The sequence below is a fragment of the Pan troglodytes genome, chromosome 12 (genome assembly GCF_028858775.2).
Source record: "Pan troglodytes isolate AG18354 chromosome 12, NHGRI_mPanTro3-v2.0_pri, whole genome shotgun sequence".
Lineage (NCBI taxonomy): Eukaryota > Metazoa > Chordata > Mammalia > Primates > Hominidae > Pan > Pan troglodytes.
This window is the reverse complement of record NC_072410.2, coordinates 57,333,516-57,355,542: the sequence shown is the minus strand read 5'-3', so window position 1 is coordinate 57,355,542 and position 22,027 is coordinate 57,333,516. Positions and strand designations below refer to the sequence as shown.

At 43.0% G+C, this 22,027-nt stretch overlaps 1 protein-coding gene across 7 annotated transcripts in view; it reads right to left on the bottom strand.

Moving 5' to 3' along the window:
* The window catches only part of SPRED2 (sprouty related EVH1 domain containing 2), a 124,787-nt gene that overhangs the window by 53,265 nt on the left and 49,495 nt on the right, over nt 1-22,027 (bottom strand). The window contains exons 2-3 of one of the 7 annotated variants that reach the window (XM_024354394.3): nt 18,692-21,709; nt 17,424-17,628 (exon numbers count right to left, since the gene is read on the bottom strand). The exons of 3 other annotated variants lie outside the window; for them this stretch is intronic. Coding sequence is in view for 1 of the 4 variants with exons in the window: in XM_016948648.3 (XP_016804137.1) it covers nt 3,465-3,481 (17 nt within the window). In the remaining 3 variants the exon portion in view is untranslated. 3 more of the 7 variants (XM_024354393.3, XM_016948652.4, XM_016948648.3) reach the window with 3 other exon arrangements.

The window sequence follows — 22,027 nt, the reverse complement described above, 5'->3', positions numbered from 1 at the left end:
TGTAATCCCAGCTACTCGGAGGCTGAGGCAGGAGAATCACTTGAACTTGAGAGGCGTAGGTTGCAGTGAGCCGAGATTGTGCCATTGCACTCCACCCTGGGCAATAAGAGCAAAACTCCGTCTCAAAAAAAAAAAAAAAAAAATTCCAACTGGGAATGCGCACGGTTTCCACAACTATGCCACATATAGCTCAAGACAATCCAGGTGCAGTTGACGCAACAAGCTGTCAGCAAACATGTACCCGGAAGAATGTTCAGGGTTCACAGAAGTCCATGCTGGTTTGATAAGAGGGTGATCATTCATCCCATTTGTACATTTAGGAGTTATGTCGTTAGAAGGCTGATCCACGCTTGTCTCTGGCTTTTCTGAGCTACACAGGAATGTTGCTATTTCTAGATAATGATATAAGATTTACCTACAAGTGTTATTAATCCCACCCAGTATGGCAGAATGACCATAAACTCCAGATGTGGGGAGGACAATATCACAGCACACAGTGAGCAATGGACAGCAAGCGATAGACAGGCCAAGCCTCCTGAGGCAGTGATCATCATGACCACACATCCATAAACCACACATCCGGACAGCAAGGACAGACTGCAGACTCTGTAACAAACAGGTCTCCCTCCAAATACAAATAAGGATGTTTAAATGTTGGTAGGTGATCTATACTAATTTTACATAAACCTGTTTTTATAAAATGTTTATTGAATTCGTAATAGCTTTGAGTCTTTAGAATATAATTTTAGTAAGTGCTAAAAATCTGCAAGCCAGCAAAGATTGGGAAAAATTGTTCCACTAAAATATCTTGGACATTCTTAACCTTTCAGGATTCAAATGCTCTCCCTGACTCTCACTCTCCCCAAGAAAAAGGAAAAGCAAAAATCTTTTTTCCAAGGTTATGTCACTCTACTTGGCTCAGAAGACATGGCCACGAAAACTATCAAATGGATTTTTGAGTAGAGCAGTTCTTTCTTGATTTCCATCCAAGCAGAGTTAGGTTTTGAAGAACCAAAAAGGAATAGCTCAAAGCTGCTTATACACAATAGCAATGAGTGGCTCTGGATTGTAGACTCCAGTAAATCTATGAATAAAAGAAAACCCAGGGAGGAATTTATCTCCAATAACAATGAATCCCCACTAGGGCAGGAATTAAGAGAAGAACTGGACTGGGCTCAGATTTGAAACACTTTTAAATGTAACACTCCCCAGCACATTGCTCTGAACATAGGCAGCGTCTCACTCAATATCTATTGATTGCTTCCAAGTTGAATGATATGAGACCTTTGGAACTGGCCATGGCTCTGTATTCCTTTTCCTTCAAAAGGGAAAGAAGGCATCTAAAAACCACGTGGTTCCTTTGGACTGATGGCTCACAGTGCTTAACAGCAAAGGGGCCTCTGAGGCGTGGCAGCCACAACCCTAGGAGTGATTATCATTGTCCAATTTCAATGGTCAGTACACCCTCTGTGTACTGTAACCAAAGCTAACAGAATATGGTGCTCTGGAAAGAATGTGGACAGGACCTGAGCGAGTCCCAACTATACAAATCACAGAAAAACAAGACACAGAAAGTGTCACTAAATCAAGAACTTTAAAATAAATGTTTTTTTATCCCTGACTATAATCATTTACCATAGGCCTCAAGGGAAAAAAAAAATGCTACCATGAAACCTAATGTTTCCGTGAAAGCACAGGAAATTAGTTATTCTGTCTTTAAAATAAAACAAAATTAATGTATATTTTTCTAATGAATTTGATAAAGTGAACCCTAAGTTGAGTGTGGCATTCACCAAAACTATAAGAAAAAACCCCGTTTACTATAAGATGGCAAAATATGGGTCTTAGTTCAAGCTAACACTTTTAAAGTAGCCTTTCTTTCACAACTTAAAAAAATGTTGTTAATAAAAAATGGCCCTCACTTTGAATCTGAAGTATTTTTTAATGTCACCAAGTGCTATTATTAAATGTGTACTATATATGCATGTATACACACATAAAAATAAGCACTACAGATGTGGGCACGAAAATTCTTAGCAAACCCCCCACATATTTCAAATACTGTTCTTCCTCATTATTGTCCTCTACCATAATTAGCACGTTACAGCATAACAGGTGGCTTTCATTTATAGAATGCAAAATTAATGAAATTTAGAGATGGTCTTTTCTCCAAAAACAAATTGGCCATTCTATAAAAAGTACACCCCTTAATCTACAAAACAAACAGAAACAAACTCCCTTCATGCTGGTTTTCCAAATTATAGGAATTTCTGAATGTAGTTAAGTAAACTGAACGCATTTACTGACAGCTTAAAATTCATACACTTCAAGGAAAACAAGTCATTATTATGGATTTTATAAGAAAGGGGAAGAGAAACAAAGATTGCCGATTTTTCCAGCTTGGTAACCCCAGATCTGTTTAATGCTCTCTGAGTGATAACAGGATTTACTGCTATACACTGGGCTGCTCCACAAATGCTAAATCTTAGGCAAATTTGTGGGCAGTTGTGTTATAGGTCCTGACCTAGCCATTCTGGACAGACAGACCAGGAAAGCATAAATAGTACTGCTATAAACTAACTATAGCATCTGTCCCTAACAAGCAAGACTCACAAAGTATTTTTTTAAAATATGAGGAGACACTGAATAGACTGTCAACACACATAGGAATGTTTAATACACTCAAATAAATAAGATATGTGCTTTAACTAGTCAGACATTGTTTAAATTTAGTGGGTGAAGAAAGAGAGAGGGTCAGACAGGCAGACACAGCCTCCCAATTATGCAGAATGATCCTTCAGATCATGTGAACGCTATAATTAAATGTTGCTACCAAATCCCCACTACCCTTTCTCCCACCTAGAAAAAGTTAATGCATGAATTCAGTATGAGCAAATTGTGATTTATAAAAACAAACAAACAAACAAAACCCACCCTATTCACTCTGTAGGGGAATAAAGCTTTCTTGCATTAAGTCACGCATCATGGGGGTAGGAAAAAAGCACAGTACTGAAAGAAATCCAACGTAACACAATAGTAATTGTTAGACCACCTCCTTCAGCTCACCTCTGCTTATTCATTTTTTTTAAAGCTCTACACTACCCACCCAAGAGGTATACCATCTCTGCAAGCTGTTTCCTAGGCAGCATCTTTTAGATTCAGGACTTAATAATAAACAACAACAACAACAACAACGACAAAACATTTCTATCAGAATATCTAAGGAGAAATTTGTTTTCAGAAAGAGGCATGAGAGGCTAAGAGCTCTGTGTCTATCAACAGACCAGAGGTTACCTATCTGTCCTTGCACGTGGGCACACACAAATACAAACACATACACACTGTGGTCCTCTACAACTAGGATAAATGTTCTCCTTTAAAAAAATGCTAAAAGCAGGCACCAGAAAGGTTAAGAATAAGAGAACAATGAAAAAATAAAGTTCATGTAAACAGTAAGCACGTACCTGCCAGGCGATGCCATTTCCTCTACATTGTGGAGCCCGAGTGCTGGGTATTAGCATTATTGCTACTATAAAGCTTCCGATAAAAATGGATCGTCTCTTGCTGACCTGAGAACCAGCTGGCTGCCTGAGAAGTGGTTTCCCCCATATATGATTCAGTCTCCTTGACAAATATACTGCATTGTACCGGATGAGTCATCCGAGGGTTAGTCCGCATTTTATAGGCCTGTTGTGTCATTACTCACATTCAACATCCTGCTTCTCAAAAGTGGAAACTGGAAGCCTGACAGCTGACAGATGCGTTTTCCAATTAAAATATTGTTTAAAAAATTCCTGTAAGTTATGATTACCAATCATTGATGAAAGGATGAAATGCCCAGGAAGCAAATGGCACAGTTCAATACCTGAGATTACATTCTGGAGAACCACAAGTGCAAATTCTTCACCTGCCCCCAGCCCCAAACCAAAGAATTTCGTCCAAAGTTGAGAGCAAGGATCCCTCTCTTTAAAGTTATCAGCTGAATTCGTGTAGGCATGGACTTGTTGATTCTTGTGCTGTGAGGTTACCCAGCTGCAGAAGCTACGTAAAAAGTACACATCAAAATTTTGGTCCTGGATTAATTTTATAGGTGGGATAGTGGCATTGTGTTTATAAAATGTCTACTTTTTTAGAGAGGCATGTTGAAGTATGTTAGGGGTAAAATGATACGATATCTGGGGTTTGTTGTGAATATTTTAGCAAAAAATAAATAAATAAGGGACGGGGTAAAGAAATGTGGCAAAATCTTGATAAATGGTTGCATCTGTGTAGTGCGCATATGCAGGCTGACTGTATTTCTCTTTTTTGAAGTATCTGAAAATTTTCATAATAAAATGTTTTTAAAAATTAAAAAAAATTTTTTTTTTCAGTCCCTGCAATCTAATTTATACCTAAACAAGGCACTTTTCTAGTTAGGTATAGAGCTACCACACATGTGAGTGTGGGAGCTGAACTTGAAGTTGTTTCTGCCTTCCAGCTGGGAGGTATGATACATGTATCCTGCGGCTGTTGTGAGTGTTGCATCAACCTCCTGAACAAATGCCTAGTGCCTTCTCCTCCCAGGGCGATCTGGTGATCGTTTCCTTATGCATTCTCTGAGGACACAAGCCCTGGCTTCATGGCTCAGTGTTAACGTTATGAAGGAGAGGTGACTATACCCAGCTTCCTTACAAGGTTTTGGAAATGCTCCATGAGAGGTTATGTAAGTCACATCCATAGTCTCTTAAACCAGCAGGCCCTTTGGTAATGTGGCACAGGGTTTGCTTGACTCACTTAATGTTCAAATTGGGTGTCTTAAACCATCTGGAGGAGGAAGAGCTTTGATTTAGTGGCTGACAAAAAAAAAAAAAAAAAAAATCCAGATACGGAAGCTCCAATGTATGTGAAATAAAACCACTGTTGAAACTGGCTGTCACTTTAAAAACTATCCATATTGATGCGCTGTGAAAACATGACAAGTCACCACAGGAAACAAAATAGAGGGGTCACTAAAGCCCAGAGCTCCTGCATGGCCCCCTTAGTCCTGAAACTTAAAAATGGAAGCATGTTTCAGGCTGAGGTTCACACCTCAGCAAACAGCTGACTCTAATTCTTAAAGGACCCTGTCTAATAGGACTTCAAACTGGCTCCAAAAGGTTGGGACAGTCCCATCCAACATCAAATTACAACCTCACTAATCCAGACTGATTAGGATTGTGCATGGGCCTCAACTGAAGACTTCCTTGGCTTTGACAATTCTTTCCTCCTCATGAGGACTGCAGGCTGCAGCCTTATCAAAATGTTTCCTTGAAATTTTATAACTTTTCACACACTTGAAAAGCATAATTTACCTTAATGCAACAGGTAGAAATGGGGGAAATTAATAAACTTGTAGTCTAATTTGAGTTTCTATAGTATTTTGGAGAAATAAGTTCACAGTTCATTGAAGAATTTTATAATTCAGATTTCAGTAATGAAAAATACAAAAATAATAGCAATAATAATGTGTGCATACATGCACAAACAGTGAGAATAAGGCAAAGATAGTAAAATGGTAACAAATGGGGAAATGAGAATAGGGGAGTCCTTCATACTGTTCTTGCAACATTTCTGTAATTATGAACTGTTTCAAAATAAACTTAAACATTCACAAACACACAGGAATGAATATATATAACCCCTATTCCTAAAAAAATTAAAAAAGAGATTATTGGGTGCAGTGGCTCATGCCTGTAATCCCAACACTTTGGGAGGCTGAGGTGGGAGGATTGCTTGAGGCTAGAGACCAGCCTGGGCAACAAAGTGAGACCCTGTCTCTACAAAAAATACAAAAAGTAGCTGGGCATGGTGGTGCATGCCTGTGGTCCCAGCTACACAGAAAGCTGAGGCAGGAGGATAGCCTGAACCTGGGAGGCTGAAGCTGCAGTAAGCTATGTTTGCACCACTGCACTCCAGCCTGGGTGATGGAGCAAAAGACCATGTCTCAAAAAAAAAGGATTTTTTAAGTATTTAATAATCACCACAGTTACTGTTGCTGATATGCCCACCCATTTGAAAAATCTTGGACCATAAAGAAATTTACCAAAGTGTTAACACTGGGAAATGCCTCTGGGTTTAGGTTTCTCAAAGGATATTCCTTATAAACATTTTTATAAGGGAAGACACATACATACACACACACACACACACACACACACACATTTTGGGAAAACATCATACTATATCCTTGAGAATATTGTTCAAGTTTTTCTAGGCTTGCATTTTCCGAATTTATTTGACCACAGAATCCCCACCCCCAACCCCCACTACCATCCCAATGAGCCTGAAGAAAGAACTTTGGTGGTGATAGCATATACGATACTTTTCCCCTGATCTTTTACTTTTACTCTAAGTTTTCTTCGAACACATTTTACTCGTTGTAACAACAAAGGCATCAAAACATGGTTCCTGCCGTCTTTAACAGACATTTCTGTTTGGTCGACTTGCATGCTAATGATACCACTATTTAGAAAACAACTTAATTATGCAATTTCTAGTCTCCCCTGACCATACTAGTGTGGTCTGTGCCACCAGCAGCTGAGGAGCCTGCACCTGTGTGCAATGGCTTGGCAGCTCATGCCAGTGCTGGGCCTGGGTGAGGCCATTCCAAGGAGTAGTATAGCTTGCTGAAGGCCTGGCTCCACCTCACTATTTTCAGAGCACAGGGTCTTAGAACCTGGAAAGCAGCCTGGACATATATGTCTTCTGCCTCTGAGCTCTCCAGGACTTCATGTATTCATTTCCTAGCACTGATCCTCGGCAGGTAAGAAGCAAAATTAGCTGTAACTATACAGCAAAACTTTAGCTATATATGTATATAACTTAAGTCCAAATACTGGCTTATGTCAGGATCTAAAAGCAAATGCGGATATCAATGATGCAGGTACTGTAGGCTGACTGTATTGTGTAGTGGTATAAAGCATGAGTTTGGAGTGAAATTTTCTTGTTCAAAATTCAACCTTGCCCACACTTAATGTTATTTAACTTCTCTAAGCTTCTGCTTCCTTACCTGTAAAATGGGTACAATACTATTAATAATCTTACAGAATTGTTTTGAATGGTATAAATGCGACCATTCGCAACAAGTACTTAGCATAGAGCCTGGCCACACACAGAACACTCATCAATTTATGTGAACAACAATGACAATGATATTAGTAAATTTTATGAATTTAGACTCTCTCAGAGGTGGGCAAATTATGGCCAGCCACACATTCGAGTGTTTATATGCTGTCTATGGCTGCTTGAGAGCTACAAAGGCAGGCCTGAGCAGCTGTGACAGAAACCATACGGTCCCCAAAGCTGAAAATATTTACCATGTAACTTTCATAGAGAAAGTTCGTTGACCCCCGGTGATCAACATTTGGGTGAATAAAGAACCAGATCTTTTTCCTATAGAGATGTTGGTTGTTGGTCCCTTATTCTCCTCAATGTCCCAATTTAGAATCAGATACAAGAGTGTTATTTATGGTGATTTGGTCCACAGGAGCTGTAGTTCACACTTTCCTTATAATGCAAAACACATACACAGCTTTCTGTCTTGCGGTGGGAGGGGAAATCTACAGTGCCTGAGGTTGCCTGTTGGTCTTTCCATCTCCCTGACCAGCCCATTCAGAAAGGACCTCCCCTATTTCAGAGTCCAGTGACTCCAGCTGAAGTGTATGAGTCCACAGCCATCCTCCCCTCCCCCCAAGTCACATTTGTGCATTATGTAGAAACCACACATGTCCCCAGAGGTTGAAGCAAGAGGTGAAAGATGATCTGGAAGAGGCATGCAGGAAACTAAGCAAACAGAAATGAAGGATGCTTTCAAGGGGGCTGAATAGCCACACACAGGATTAACAAGGCAGTGAGGGCCTTCAGAAATGAGGGCTACAGCCACACTGTCGCTGCCCGTAAGAGCTCAGTAAGGAGAATGAGGGCCAACCCAGAAAAATGAAGAACATGCCTCAAAATCAGGTCCCAAGACATATCCCCGCATCCAATCATACTGAATATTTTTTTTGGCAGGAAAACTTGTTTATTTGGGGGAAATGAATCCACAGCATTAATGGATAATGCAGTTGAAGGAACTCCTGGGACTGGTCTCTGGGAGGGGAAATTTGCACAAAAGAAACCATTCTAACTGCCTTCAGTTATGTTCTCTTGAAAAAAGAAGCCTCAGCCAGCTGTTTGAACAGATTAAACTGGGGTGTACTTAGATATACACGGTGTCTTTCTGGTGGTCACTTGCTGCCTTACTGGAAAATATCAACATCTTTGAGAAATCAATCCAATAGAGAAATGCCTATGTTAAATACTGACGAGAATGATGAGGGCTGGTCAAGGAGGCAGCGGAGGCAGATGATTTCTATTGTTACCTAGTAGAGCCGGGCCTTCAGTACACACAGTGACAAATCTTACTTGAAGCTAAGTCAGTTTTCAGCTATGTTTCTTAAAGTGTAACGGGCTGGCAGAGGGGGTAAAATAAAGCTCTCTCCAAAGCTCAGGGTTAATTTGGGGATGTTCAGCTTGGCCAGAGCCAGAAGACCTGGCTCTCGCAGATGAAATGCATATGGGCTATTATGCCAAGTAGATTGAAAAAAAAAAGTAAGAGGCTCAACCGGGTGCGGTGGCTCATGCCTCTAATCCCAGCACTTTGGGAGGCCGGGGCAGGCAGATGATTTGAGTTCAGGAGTTTGAAATGAGCTTGGCTAACATGGTGAAAGCCCGTCTCTACTAAAAATACAAAAATTATCCGGGTGTGGTGGATGCCTGTAATCCCAGCTACTTGGGAGGCTGAGGCAGGAGAATCGTTTGAGCCCGGGAAGCAGAGGTTGCAGTGAACAGAGATCGCACCACTGCACTCCTGCCTGGAAGACAGAGCGAGGCTGTCTCAAAAAAGAAAGAAAGAAAAAAAAAAGGCTCTATAATGTAAGCATCTTTCAGAGCTAGGACTGTGGTTTCAGCCCAGGTTTCTTTAGGGAAAGGCAAAGGGAACTCACATTCTCCCAAAGCCCACTCTGTGTGGGGTGCTCCATAGGGTTCTATTATCACACCCGTAAATTCTGTTCCTGGACTGTGTGGAGGGAAAATAAGGGCTGGATTAGTCGGCAGGCTTTGTCTAGATAGTCTGAGTTTCTCCTGCACAGTATGTTACACAAATGCAGCAGGCCTGATGAGAGAGGAAGAATCCAAAATACATTAGAAATATGGGAAAGTCACTCTGGGAAAGTCTGGGAAGAGCCGGGGGCTTGATTAGCAATGAAAAGGGAATGGTTGCGGCATTCAGGGTGCTGATTATGTGGCTGATGGGAGGCCAGGTGTCTATGAGAGGAGACCAGTTTCCCCTTAAAGCCTGGCAAAAGAGTGTTGAGGACCAACCAGGACAAGGCCTGGCTTCAGACCTGGTTGCAAACAGACCAAGTCTAGATCTAGAAGTGGAATTTGAAGTTCAAGGGATTGGGTTAACTCAAGTCCTGGAAATGAGATAAAGGGAGTTAAGGAGTGACCATTTAATGTATTTAGCACCTGACAGGCTGAACAATGAGGTCTGAGCTTGAAATCAGCTTAAAGTTGAATGACCTATTCCTTAAGGAGCACTTGCACCAAGAGGATCATTAACCGGACTAAGCATGCTAGACCCAAATCTGCCACTCAGGCCAACTCAACCCATTCTGCTGTTTCCCTACCTCTAAGCCAGAATTAGACCTGAAGCTGCTCTGTATAATTCTAAGAATAGTCTTAAGCAGAGAAATCTATTACTCACCTTGATGCTGGCCACAAAAAACTTATCCAAGACAGCTTCCTAGCTAAGTAAACCTTTCACATGGAAGCTATCTGTTTGTCAGATGCCTATACAGCTGTGGACATGGAAATGTCTTCTAAGAACTTTCAACAATACTTTTTAATCATTCTCCTAGGTAAACAGCCCATAATTAATGGAGTTAGAAATCTTGCAAATTTATTCTATTGAGAGGCAGTAGCTTTGGCCTGGCTTTGCCACTAGTTATACAATCTGAGGTAGAGTCACTTAACTTCTTTGTGCTTCAAATTCCTTGTCTAGAAAATGCAGGGTTTAAACTAGTTTAGTACCTGAAGCTCCAACACAGCAAAATGAGAAAACTGCCTAACAATAAAAGTATCCCATAAAGAAGAGGGGAGTGGAAAGAAAGCTGGGCACTGTTGGTGGATCAAGACCAATGGATTGGGAGGAAAGCTATGTCCCTGATGCTGGATCTAAGAGACCACACCAAACTCACACACCAGTCCAAAAGGATGTGGATCTTACCCCAAAGCTAGAACTCACTTTTCCTTACAAACAAACATTAGTCAACAGCAGCAGCTAATGTCAATATTAGCTATGGTTATATAATATGCAAACACTGAGTTTTAGAATTACACTGGACTTTTATCCCAAACAAAGACCCAAGATGGGGAGACAGAGTCTATAGCACAACCTCTTCTGTCTTCATGGCAATTGGTGCCACAATTACAGCATTTTGCTATGATTTGCATGTCATCTTTGCCACTGGACTTGAGATTCTCTAGGTCTTTTTCATTTGTCCTTTTGTAGCTCCGCATTTGGCACATGGTAAACCCACGGTAGACTGGGTTTCTTCATTCATTCAACAAACACAGATTATCTTTTATTGGCTTCTACAGGGGGTAGAGATAAGGATTACATGAGGGGAGGAAATGACAATAGCAAACTTCTGTGATGTGTATTTTTCTCTTCATTACAAAAAGTGATAAATTCACTACAGAAAATTTAGCAAATGCAAAGAAAAACATTCACCTGAAATACATCTAGGCAGAGGAATGTAAGAGTCTTACAGGCATCCACAGTATGTGAGGCACGTTTGCTAACTTAACGTACTTTTCGCCACTGAGATCCATTTAAAAAATTACTGGAAAATAACATTCCCGTTTTTCTATTTATTCATTCCTGATAAAAACAAAAGAGATTGTGCACAGGGCTTAGCAAGATTTTATTTTCTTCTGCTTTCGTTCAGCTTCCCAGAGGGGCAAATAAATAATTTATGGGGTTCACACCTTATGAACCTTAGACATTAACTACAGAACTAGAAGAGCTGCCTGGAATTCTAAACTGGACTTCAGAAATACCTAGGTCCAGACCAAGCACACTTGATGGAAGAGAAAATTACAGCTGTTGATCAAGTTCCTTGTACAAATTTAATTGCAGGAGCCAGAACTGGGCCTGATTCTAAATTCATTGTTCATTACTAAGATTCTAAATTCAGATTCTAAACTCATTGTTCCTTACTAAGAATTAGCTACCTAACTAAAACCAATCCCAAAATTCTGTCACAGTTAACTTTCTGGTTTCTCATGATTCCAGAATAAGAAAAGTAGATGATCACATCTAGGATATTTACCTGGATGAGAATTCTCAGGTGGCAGGTTAAATAAATCACCAGCAGGGCAGCCAAAGTTACTAAAAACTTGAAAATTCTTCCTGGCTCTGCCACAAACATTTCAGCTCTAACAGAAATTTTAAAAATAGGCCAGTGAAGGTGAGTCAGGGCTCACTGGTTAATAGATGGGAAACTATCAGATAAAGCTTACAGACGACTGACTTGGGGCCCAACTTCTGCCCATGGCTTACCTGCATTCTGCATAGGGGAGGCATGTGTGGAGAGCACCCAACTTGTTTCGAGTATCTCCTCCTCTCAGGTATCCCCAAGAGTGAGCCTAATACAGCTTGCTGGGAGAGGGGAGAGAAGCGGGTATCCAAAGCACCTCACCAAGAAAAGAAGCTTGCTGTGTCTGGCAGATGAGTGTTTTACAGGGGAGTCTCATAGGTGCACAGTTACCCTTTCCAATTGAACAACGCACACTCAGCAAGAGCCTGAGAACGTTTAGAGAGCAGAGGCCCTTCCTCTGAAGAACACATACCCTGGAGTTGGCTGAGATTTGGGGGCCCCTGTCCACGTGCCTTGCCACCCCTGATGTGCCTCGAGCATTTAAAGTTGCAGCACATACTCATGTGTCAACATGGCTCTTAAATGCCAGTCAATGACTTCAAGTGGCACTCCATCACAGGAACATTAACTCTTCCCAGCACTGGAGGAAGAGGCGAAGGCTTGTATGCCGGTCTCAGGCAGCTGTGACCACATGTGATTTCCACTGTGTGTATAGCCCTATTCAAAAGGGACAGAGATCCGTAGGAGAGATGACAAGTCCCTGATCAAATCTCAACTGACCAGCACTCATCCTCAGAATAGTACTCACGTAGTCCTCATTCAAGGAAGAAAAGGGCCAAAGGAGGAGGGCTTACCCACTCTCTTCATTTAGCTGGCATTAAAAGGACAGCTCTCAAGTTTCATTAAAGTAAGTATCAGCTGGCTAAGACGAAACAGTAGGGGGAATGGACAGTCAATGTGGGCTCTACCTATGTTGTAGGTAGAAACCTAATAGTAATGCACAAACCGGAATAAAATAGAAAAGGTACATTTGTGGCAGAGCCGAGAATAGATCCCAAGTGTCCCTGAATTTCATTTTTCAGAACACTTTTAAACTTTTAAACAAGGTTCATTCTCACGGTTCTTTGTTTCAAGTCTCCCCAAAGATCTTCTCTGCCTCTTTCTCCACTCAAGATGGAGAAAGGAGTTCCACGGATTTCATTTGTTTGTTTCCCATGAGCCCCCGATGCTAAGAATGTGTGGAGTGTGAAGAGCAAGTCTTAACATTTGAACATTCCAAAGCTACCAGGGTGGGACCAGTTCAGCTCAGAGAGATTTTGCTACCACTCAGGACAAGCTGGAAATAAACACAAACATACAGACAATATGGTGCACAGAATGCCAACAGGTAAGCAAGAGAGACTGGGGTGGGAGAGGAGGCCATGCTCTTGTGCTCCCTATCCTCCCACCACACCTCCTCTGAAGAAAGAAGACAGCAGCCCACTATGCTGTGGGACATAGGCACCTGCCTTCCCTGTTCCCTACAGTTAAACTTTTAGAGGCTGTCAGCTCAGTTTATATTTCAGGGTGAAGAAGGGGAAACGCCCATGGGCTCCAGGAGCCAACCATGAATTTATTATCTGTTGTTGAGGAAAGCATCATGGGAAGAACAGGGCACGGCATTCCATGGGTCCGTTTCAGAGCAGATTCTGGACTGTTTAAATGTGGATAAGCAGTGGCCAGAAGCTTACAAAACAGATTAACTGGGGCATAATGAAGCCATTAATTTATCTGTACAATGTAAAGATAGATGCATTTTTCTTTTTAATTTTATTAATTGTTCTGTATAGGTATCATATTGATTTGATTCATAAATCAAAATACAAAGGCGTACTCCCACCATCCCATCTGCCCCATTCCTTCTCCTACCCAACATGCCAGTGGTACCCATTTCTTAAAGGTTGCTTTGTGTATCCTTCTAGGGTTTATGCAAATATTAATATGTATTCTCTCCCAAACTCATCTCACAAAAAAGGTAGCAAGCACGTTATTCACATGTTCTAGACCTTGCTGTTTATCTCTTCACAGTCTTTCCATATTTTTTTTTTGAGATGGAGTCTCACTTTGTTGCCCAGTCTGGAGTGCAGTGGCGCAATCTCGGCTCACTGCAAGCTCTGCCTCCCGGGTTTACGCCATTCTCCTGCCTCAGCCTCCTGAGTAGCTGGGACTACAGACACCCGCCACCATGCCCGGCTAATTTTTTGTATTTTTAGTAGAGACGGGGTTTCACCGTGTTAGCCAGGATGGTCTCAATCTCCTGACCTCATGATCCGCCCGCCTCGGCCTCCCAAAGTGCTGAGATTACAGGCGTGAGCCACCATGCCTGGCCACAATCTTTCCATATTGAAACACAACTAATTCATTTCCTTTTATATCTGCACAATATTCCACTATAAGGATGTACCATGATTTATTTAACTAGTTTCTTATTAATGAACATTTAGTGTTTTCCAAACTTTTTGCTGTTAAAAATAATCCTGTGATAAATAACCTTATACATTAGAGTTGCCTTTACATATTAAGACGCTTGTTTACTGCTCTGTAACCATCTAACCATGATACAAAGACAGAAGAAAATCTTGCAACTGTAAACCCATCTGAAATCAAGACAAAGCCCTTCTAAAGAAGAAAAAAGCTACAGAAAAATAAAACCAAATTTAGATTTGTTGGGTCAGGATAATGAATGATGCATACGTGGTAGCACTGGATTGGTATTTGTGAAAGGAGTGATACAGTTTGATTATTTAGGCTGCCCATTCTCCATCCTTATCCTCCTCTTGCCGACCCCCCAAAGCCTCATCACCCATTAAAGCTGCAGCGTCTGACTCTAAGAAATTCTAACAGTGTTCGGTCTCATAGAGGGGGAACACTGTGGCAAAGCAATGACTGATGAGGTGGTAGGTGTTACCTCAGAGGGCAGAAACTCACCCCCTCCTTTCCTGGTCATCGTCTGACCTGAACCCAGATGCCCAGCTGGAGATACGGCTGCATAGAGCCATCTGCACACCAAGGAAAGGAAGGCTGTGTGGGTGTTGGCTGGTCCTTCCATCAGAACACAAGTCCTGGGCAACTCCCTAGGTAACTGTCAAAGCGGCAGTCCTAGCAGAGACCAAAGAGGAGCCCGGGGGGCAGTCCCAGCACTTCTCAGACACAGCCTCCAGCAAAGGGGCAGGAAATTCTAAGCTGTCCACGGAGCTGACTCATACTCTCTTTCCACATGCATCCTGAAGGTTCTATTCTAAGTTTACCAAAGGGAACATGCCTTCAGGCAGAAGCAGAGCACAGAAGTGGTTGTGGCTGGGGCTTCAATTAGCATTTCCTCTGTAACATGTCAAGATCCCACCAGAAGGGCTAAGGAAGGAAGGAGGAGAGAGCCCATCCAGTAAACATCAGCTGAGCCAAATTCCATTGACACCTCTTTTCAGAAGTGCATATGCATCGTTACCTGTGTACACAATGACAGTTTAATTACCCTGGGGTTAAAGTCAAACTACTAAAAGTGAGTAACACTTGTTTGGGCTTTAATTGGAATAAACCAAATGTATAAAGGTATTTTTCAGACAAATTGGAGAAAATAGAACATGGATTTGGTATTAGATGAGATTAAAGAACTACTGTTAATTTTCTTAGGTGTGATCATGGTATTGCGGTTCTTGTTTTAAAGTCCTTATCTCTCAGAAATACATACTGAAGTATTTATAGATGAAATTATATGTCAGGGATTTGCTTTAAAATACTGCAGTCCACCCCCTCCATACAAGAAAAAGTGTGTGTGTGGGGCGGAGGAGACATGAATGACAGCTGGGTGATGAGTACATGGGGTGGGGGCATATACTACTCTATCTCTGTCAATGTTTCACGGTAAAAAGGAAAAAGAGCTGTTATAATGGCTATATGCCACTGAGACCTCAGTAGTGACCAGAACAGGCAGTGTGGCCCCATAGGGGTGACATTGTGTCCTGTGTGATCCTCAGATGATAAGAGTTGGTGACCGCACAAAAGTCAACCCAGTAAGTAACTGCACTCGATTTTTCATTCCATCAACTAACACATTGGTTCTCACATGTGGCTGCACACTGGAATCACCTGGGGGGGTTACTTTTGTTGTTTTAATTCATGCCTAATTTAATTGTTTGGGGTACAGCCTGAATTTCTGGATTTTAAAAAGTTCCCCAGTAATTCTAATGTACAGTGAAGTTTGAGAGTTAGTACTCTGAGAACCTAACATACCAGTTCAGGAAGATATCAAGGGTAAGCGAGTGAGAAAGGACAGGGGCAGTTGGATGCTCTCTGCTCAAGCCTTTCCTGGGACCCCCTTGGCCTGATTATCTGTCTCTCTAGGGCCTCCAAGTCTGGGGTCCAGGCTGAGCATCCCTACATTACCGGTGCAATCAAAGATGACACGAGAGCTATAGTAAAAACTAGGGACTTGGCAAACAGGTTAAAATGAGAAGCTGGACCTACTTTAAAGCCAGATGAGAAGTGACTTTTTACCAATATCAGGATTGCAGTGGATACACCAAGTGTTCCATTGACTGTTCCCCCTCACCCACCTGAGCATTAAGTGCTAATGTGCATCTTGCTGAGAGCAGCTTATGTTAGCTACAGAAAAACTCCTGTTTTAAGAGGCTGAGGGGTCTTAAGCAGTGAAATTTGTCATAGCTGCTGAGTACTGGGGCCCTAACAGCTGGTCTTATTCAAGCAAAGAGGAAGTAGAATTCTCTTAGGAGGGCAAGCCTCTCCTCACAAAGAGACTGGGGCCATTTTCCTGTGGCAGGTGGCATACTCTGACGAGCAACGATGAGCCTCTGCCTACTTTCTTGTGGCAAAAAGATAGATTCTGGTGTCATTCTCAGAGCCTGGGAGAGGTGGAACACTTGCTCTGTTGAGTCCCCTCATCTGTGTAACTCCTATGACCTTCCCTCCTATGACAACCCTGAAGTGTAATCATGTTTCCATTTTACAGATGAGCGTAATGAGGCTCATGAAACCTTAGTTACTATGCTTGAGTCGACACTGCAATAGAGAGCAGGGCTGGAATCTGACCCAGCCAAACTCCAAGGCACTACACTTTCTCCACAGCAATGTCCTCTAAGAGATACTTTAGGATAGAATGAACACGGCACCTCTCATTTCCACCTGTAGGAAATAATACAAAGGTTGCTTGGTCACCCATCCTCCTAGATGAACCTATTAGTCATCATGAGCCTTGAACTTTGCTTTATCGTGTTCCATGGGGACATGCATTCTTCCTCCACCCACCCCAGCTGGGTGTTGCTTTCCAGCTGCCCTGGCTGCTCTGTCCGTGGCACTATACAAGGAGGTTGAGTGCTTCTTACACACCCAACTCTAAAGTCCTTGCTGAGGATACCAACCTGAGGGTCCTTCCCTTGACCTGCACTCACATATTCAGGTTTGAATTCTGTATATCATAAGGTATAGAGAAACCTGGTGTGCAAGTCAACCTAAGTCAAAAGTCAGGTTTTGGACTCTACTCCTTGGATGCAGAGAACCTTCTCTGTTACTGGTCCCATTCGTAGCTATGCAAGCCCCAAAGACAAGGTCGACTCAGGTGCCAGTATCACTTAATACCGTAGGTGTAAATAAGACTAATTTTTACTCTCTAGACTCAACCTTATAGATCTTAGTCAAGGCTGCGTACTCATCCCCAAACCCCTGTCATTAAAGCTTTTGCCCCAGGAGACTCTACTGGCGTTCCAGAGACGCTGTCAGAAGTCAAAAGCTGCCTGGAACCTTTCTTCTGGAACTGCCTTCGAGGCTAGTCAATCATGAATGAGTCAGCCATTAAAAAAATTCCATCCTTACTGTTAGTTAAACACCATTTTTAAAATTTCAGTGGCTCAAAGCTTGTTCTGGACTTATTTACCAAACTTAGCTCTAATAAACTTAAAAATCTACCTTTACAAGATAAATACTTACTAGTGCCAAGTATGGCCCCCACTTTCTCTCTTTTTTTCTTCTGAAAAGAGTTCCACAAAGGCTTCTGAAAATGTTTCCAGCAAATGGCTGTGAGATCAAGTTGAGAGAGGAGTCTCCTGAGGTGAGGTCATGGCTTTGAAAGATACAACATTCAAATACAGACGTATGTGTTCAGATGCAAAGGTACATGCTCTGAAGTGTTTGCCTTAAAACAACAAAAAATTCAAGCCACATGATTATATCTTCTATTACATGTTATATAGATTATGCTCCATCAAAGAGCATTAAATGGCATTAATGATATTAATGACATTGACATGCCAAGTACACTTTGCCTTTATGTGTCCTCTTTAATTCTCATTGCAGTTCTCTGAGGAAGGCGCTCTTAGGATCCCCATTTTAGAACTGGGGAAACTGCTGCCCAGAGAAGGAGTAGCCCAACCTATGAAGCCATTGAGAGGTCAAACCAAATAGGCAGCCTGACTCCAGACACGTGGCTCTTTCTTACCCCTTTGCTCATTTCCAAACCTCACCAAGTTAGCCCAGCAAAGCTCAGAGGCGCTCAGTGCTCCTCAACTCGTAGCTCAGCTGGTTTGGCAACCCAGAATTTAACCCTCCCTTGGTGTTGTGTCCCAGCCTGCACCAGCAGATGTCTTGATAATAGACAAATGCTCATGCAGAATGGAACGGTAACATACATGGGCTGGTCTAGGCAGTGCAGAATGACACCTTAACAGTTAAACACTCGGCAGCTCTAAAGCAGCATGGCCCAAGTTGTGTTCCCTGCCCACCAATTTCTAGCTTGGTCAACTTATTTCATCTCTCTAACCTGCAGTTTCTCTATCTGCAAAACAGGGAAACAAGAGTATCTCCTCTGGGGCATCTTGGGGTTTGTTATGCTAGTTAGCTGCACATAGCAAAAGGCACTTTGCATATTACCTTCATACAGCAAGCCCTTAATACATGTTGACACCTATGGCAATTATTCCAGCAAAGGTTCAGTACATGACGGACAGCAGGGTGGGCAAAATGTGGCAAAAGCAGGGAGGTGCTTCGGTGCAGGGCCGTTCCACTGGCTGATGACAGAAGCCCTCAGCCCCGGTCCCTGAGCAGAGAGATCTCACTGTGTAATATCCTCTAGCAAATGGGAACTGTGCAATTCAACAGGTTCTGCCTGGACCTCTGAAGTCAACATGAGACTCCTCCTTGCAACAGGGAATTACTTGGGGGCTTTCAGACACCAGTGGAATTCCCCCCACCACACACACCTTTTTCCTAAAATGCCAGCTTGACATTAGGAGGTTGGTTGTGGGTCTGCACTTCTGTACTTCTCAAAGCAGGAGTTTCCTTGGTTTCACATCCACCTTGTGTTTTCCCAATATATGTCTGCACTTGAGTAACCACTCCAAAGGGAGAAGGGAGGGGGAACTGGTCTAAAAGAGTGGCTTCCCAGTCTTTGCTGGGTGGTTTCTGAGATGGTCCTGCAGAGGAAGGGTTAAAAGGCAGCTACTGGAGCAGCCTGACCTGTGGGCAAAAGAACAATTTAAACAAGAAAATAAAATAAAACAATAGCCCCTCTGGACACCATCACCTCCACAGGTCCCATGTGGGACAGAAGGGAAGCGTTCTGCATTTAAAAAAAGATTTCCAGGAAGAAGGCTGGTCCAGGAAGAAGGCTAAGAAGAAGAAGAAGAAAAAAAAGCCAGGGGGGGTGCTTTGGAAAGGATTTTTAGAAATTCTTGCTGCTGCTTATTAAATTATTAACTTTTTGCCTGGAAGCAGGCTGTCCCACCCACTACCCTAGGCAGTCTAGGGTTAGGGCTGGGTAACCCCCCCTCAGCCAGACCACTAAGGAGAGGAGCCTCTGGGAATGTACTGGTTTCAAAGCCACAACTGGCAGCTGAACTCACAGCACAGACTAGCGGTACTGTCCCATAGAAATGGAAACTGAGCCACATACACAGTTTAAAATTTTCTAGTAGTCACATTTAAAGAGTAATTAAAAAGCAGGTGTCATTAATTATAACATAGTTGACAGAAACCAAGATATCTAAAATATTTGTTTCCACAGTAACCAAAATAAAATAATCTTTAATGAGATACTTCACATTCTTTTTTTTTTTTTTTGTAATAAGGCTTCAAAATCCAATGTGTATTTTGCACTTTTAGTCAGTTCGTACAAGCCTCATTTCCAGGTTCAACAGCCCAGGTAGCGAGGACTACATACTTGACAGTGTGGGTCTAGAAGCCACGGTGTGGCGCAGTAATTCTCAGTGGAGTCACCTGGATCTCTAAGGGGGAGGGGTGCTGCCTTGCGGTGGTGTGTTTGAAAAATGTGGCATCCCAGCCCCACCTCGGAAGGCCTCAGTAAAAGGCAGCTGGCCTTTCTCCAAGTTCCGCTGCGGCACAAGCCGCCACCCACGCAGCCCGGTCACCACCGCCTCTCTGCAAGAGTCATACAAGAAGGCTTACGTTTTAAAAATACCACCGGCATGCTAGCTTGGCGTTTGTAAGCACAAAAAGTAGGAGAGCAAGGAAGGGCTCCAGAGGCAGGTGGACCGGGCCGATGAGTAAAGCGCCCACGCCTGCTTAACCATACTTGTCTATCAGGTCTGAACTCGGCCCAAGCTTCAACAGAGCTTTTCCCTCTTGCTCTGTGCTGTCATGAGCACCAAGTTCACTCTAGTTCCCTTGTCTGTGAGGCCGGGGCCCTGTTTCTAGTTGGAAGATGCTGTAAGAACAAGTGATGGTCCAATGAGGGGTATTTTGAGCTCTTCAAAGGAGCAGAATTTCTTTAGCTAATATCCCCTGTGGTATTCAACAGGGAATTTAAAATATCCTCAAATAGGGCCCTCTTCAACTATTACTTTATGTCCTTAGAACTCTGGCCAGAAAGAAGCTACCTTTCACATGGAGGAGGGAGGCTGAGTGCCCATCAAAACCCACCAAAGGCCGCTCCCCACCGTTACGTGGGTTCCCTATGTTCTGAGATAAGGCTTTCTGGTTTAGCCTTACTGGCTGTGGTGCCTAATCGAAATCTCCCTAAGGAGGAGTCTGACACACCAGTATGGAAAAGTTCTCTTATCATTTGGAGAATATAATTTAGGGCTGGGTAGATAAACATGTACAGGAAATACTTCTATAGAGGTCTTGATCCTCTGAAGATTAATAACCCATGGAACTGGAGCCCAGCCTCAAACTCAGAGGAAATAGGCAAGTTATAAAAACAGGAAGAATGGGAAGTTTATTTTTGGATGAATATTTGTTCTAGTGAAGCTCTCGATACTGACAAAAACCTTGATCTGCAGGTCATTTGCTGTAGCTGAGCAGCTGCAGTGCATGTTTCTACAAGCTGTCCCACCAGAGATTTCCGGGTCTTTCTGGAAAGAGCCTTGCCCCACTCCTGCAAAACATCTGCCTCGCTGCCACTGGCTGAGGGACTTCTTTCTCCTGCATTCTTGATGTGCGGGATCTGCAGCTCAGCTAGAAGCCTCAGCCACCTGCAACGGCCCCTCTCGGCCTCCTTCCCAGTGCCCAGAGCCGGCCTATCTCCACCAGGTGTGGGAACTGCAGCTCTCGGTGTCTGTCCCAGCGTGGTGTTATCAGCCTCCCTCGGTGGACTGCTGGCCTCCCTGGTCTCACAGCCTCCAGTGCTCCTTTCTCCCAACCCTGTCAGCATACTTTCCATGGCTCCCTACTGCTTATGGAATAAAGTCAGATGTTCCCAAGCTTGACGGGCAAAGCTCTTCACAATCCAGCCAAATCTACTTTTACAGTCCCATCTCCATAGGCAGGACCAGCTGCATGATTTGCAGGGCCTGGTACAAAATGAAAATAATTTGTTATTTATTAACTAAATAATAATTAGTTCAAAACTTAGTAAGAATTTCAAGGCAGCAACAGCAGAGCATTAAACCAAGTGTGGGGCCCTTTTGAGAGCAAGCTGGTGTGGTAGCATAGGGTGCAGGCCCGTGAGGCCAGCCCCTTCCCCACACCTCCCTTAGACCAACGCCAGAAGGCAGATGCTACCCCCACGGAGAAAAGCCCTCCTTACCTCTTCCTCACTCCAGTGAAACTCATCCTTTCCCTCAAGGAAGACTTCAAGACAAGAAGATCGGTTTCCACCCTGTCCCGTCCCCATTCAGAGGCACTCTCTGGCCTTGATTTACAGTATGCTTATTCATTTGCCTGTCTCTCATGCACACCTCGATTCACCAAGAGTTCCAGGCTCCTTGTTCATTGCCTGTTCATTTCTGTGCCCTCCTCTCCACCTGTTCAGAACAAAACTTGACACACAGTAGATCTGCTATAAATTTCTATGGCATGTTCACTAGAAATTTTGCTTTCCACTTCTTTTTTTTTTTTTTTTTTTTTTTTTTTTGAGACGGACTCTTGCTCTGTCACCCAGGCTGGAGTGCAGTGGCACCATCTCGGCTCACTGCAACCTCTGCCTCCCAGGTTCAAGCAATTCTCCTGTCTCAGCCTCCCTGAGTAGCTGGGACTACAGGCGCACCACCACACCTGGCTAATTTTTGTATTTTTAGTAGAGATGGGGTTTCACCATGTTTGCCAGGCTGGTCTCAAACTCCTGACCTCAGGTGATC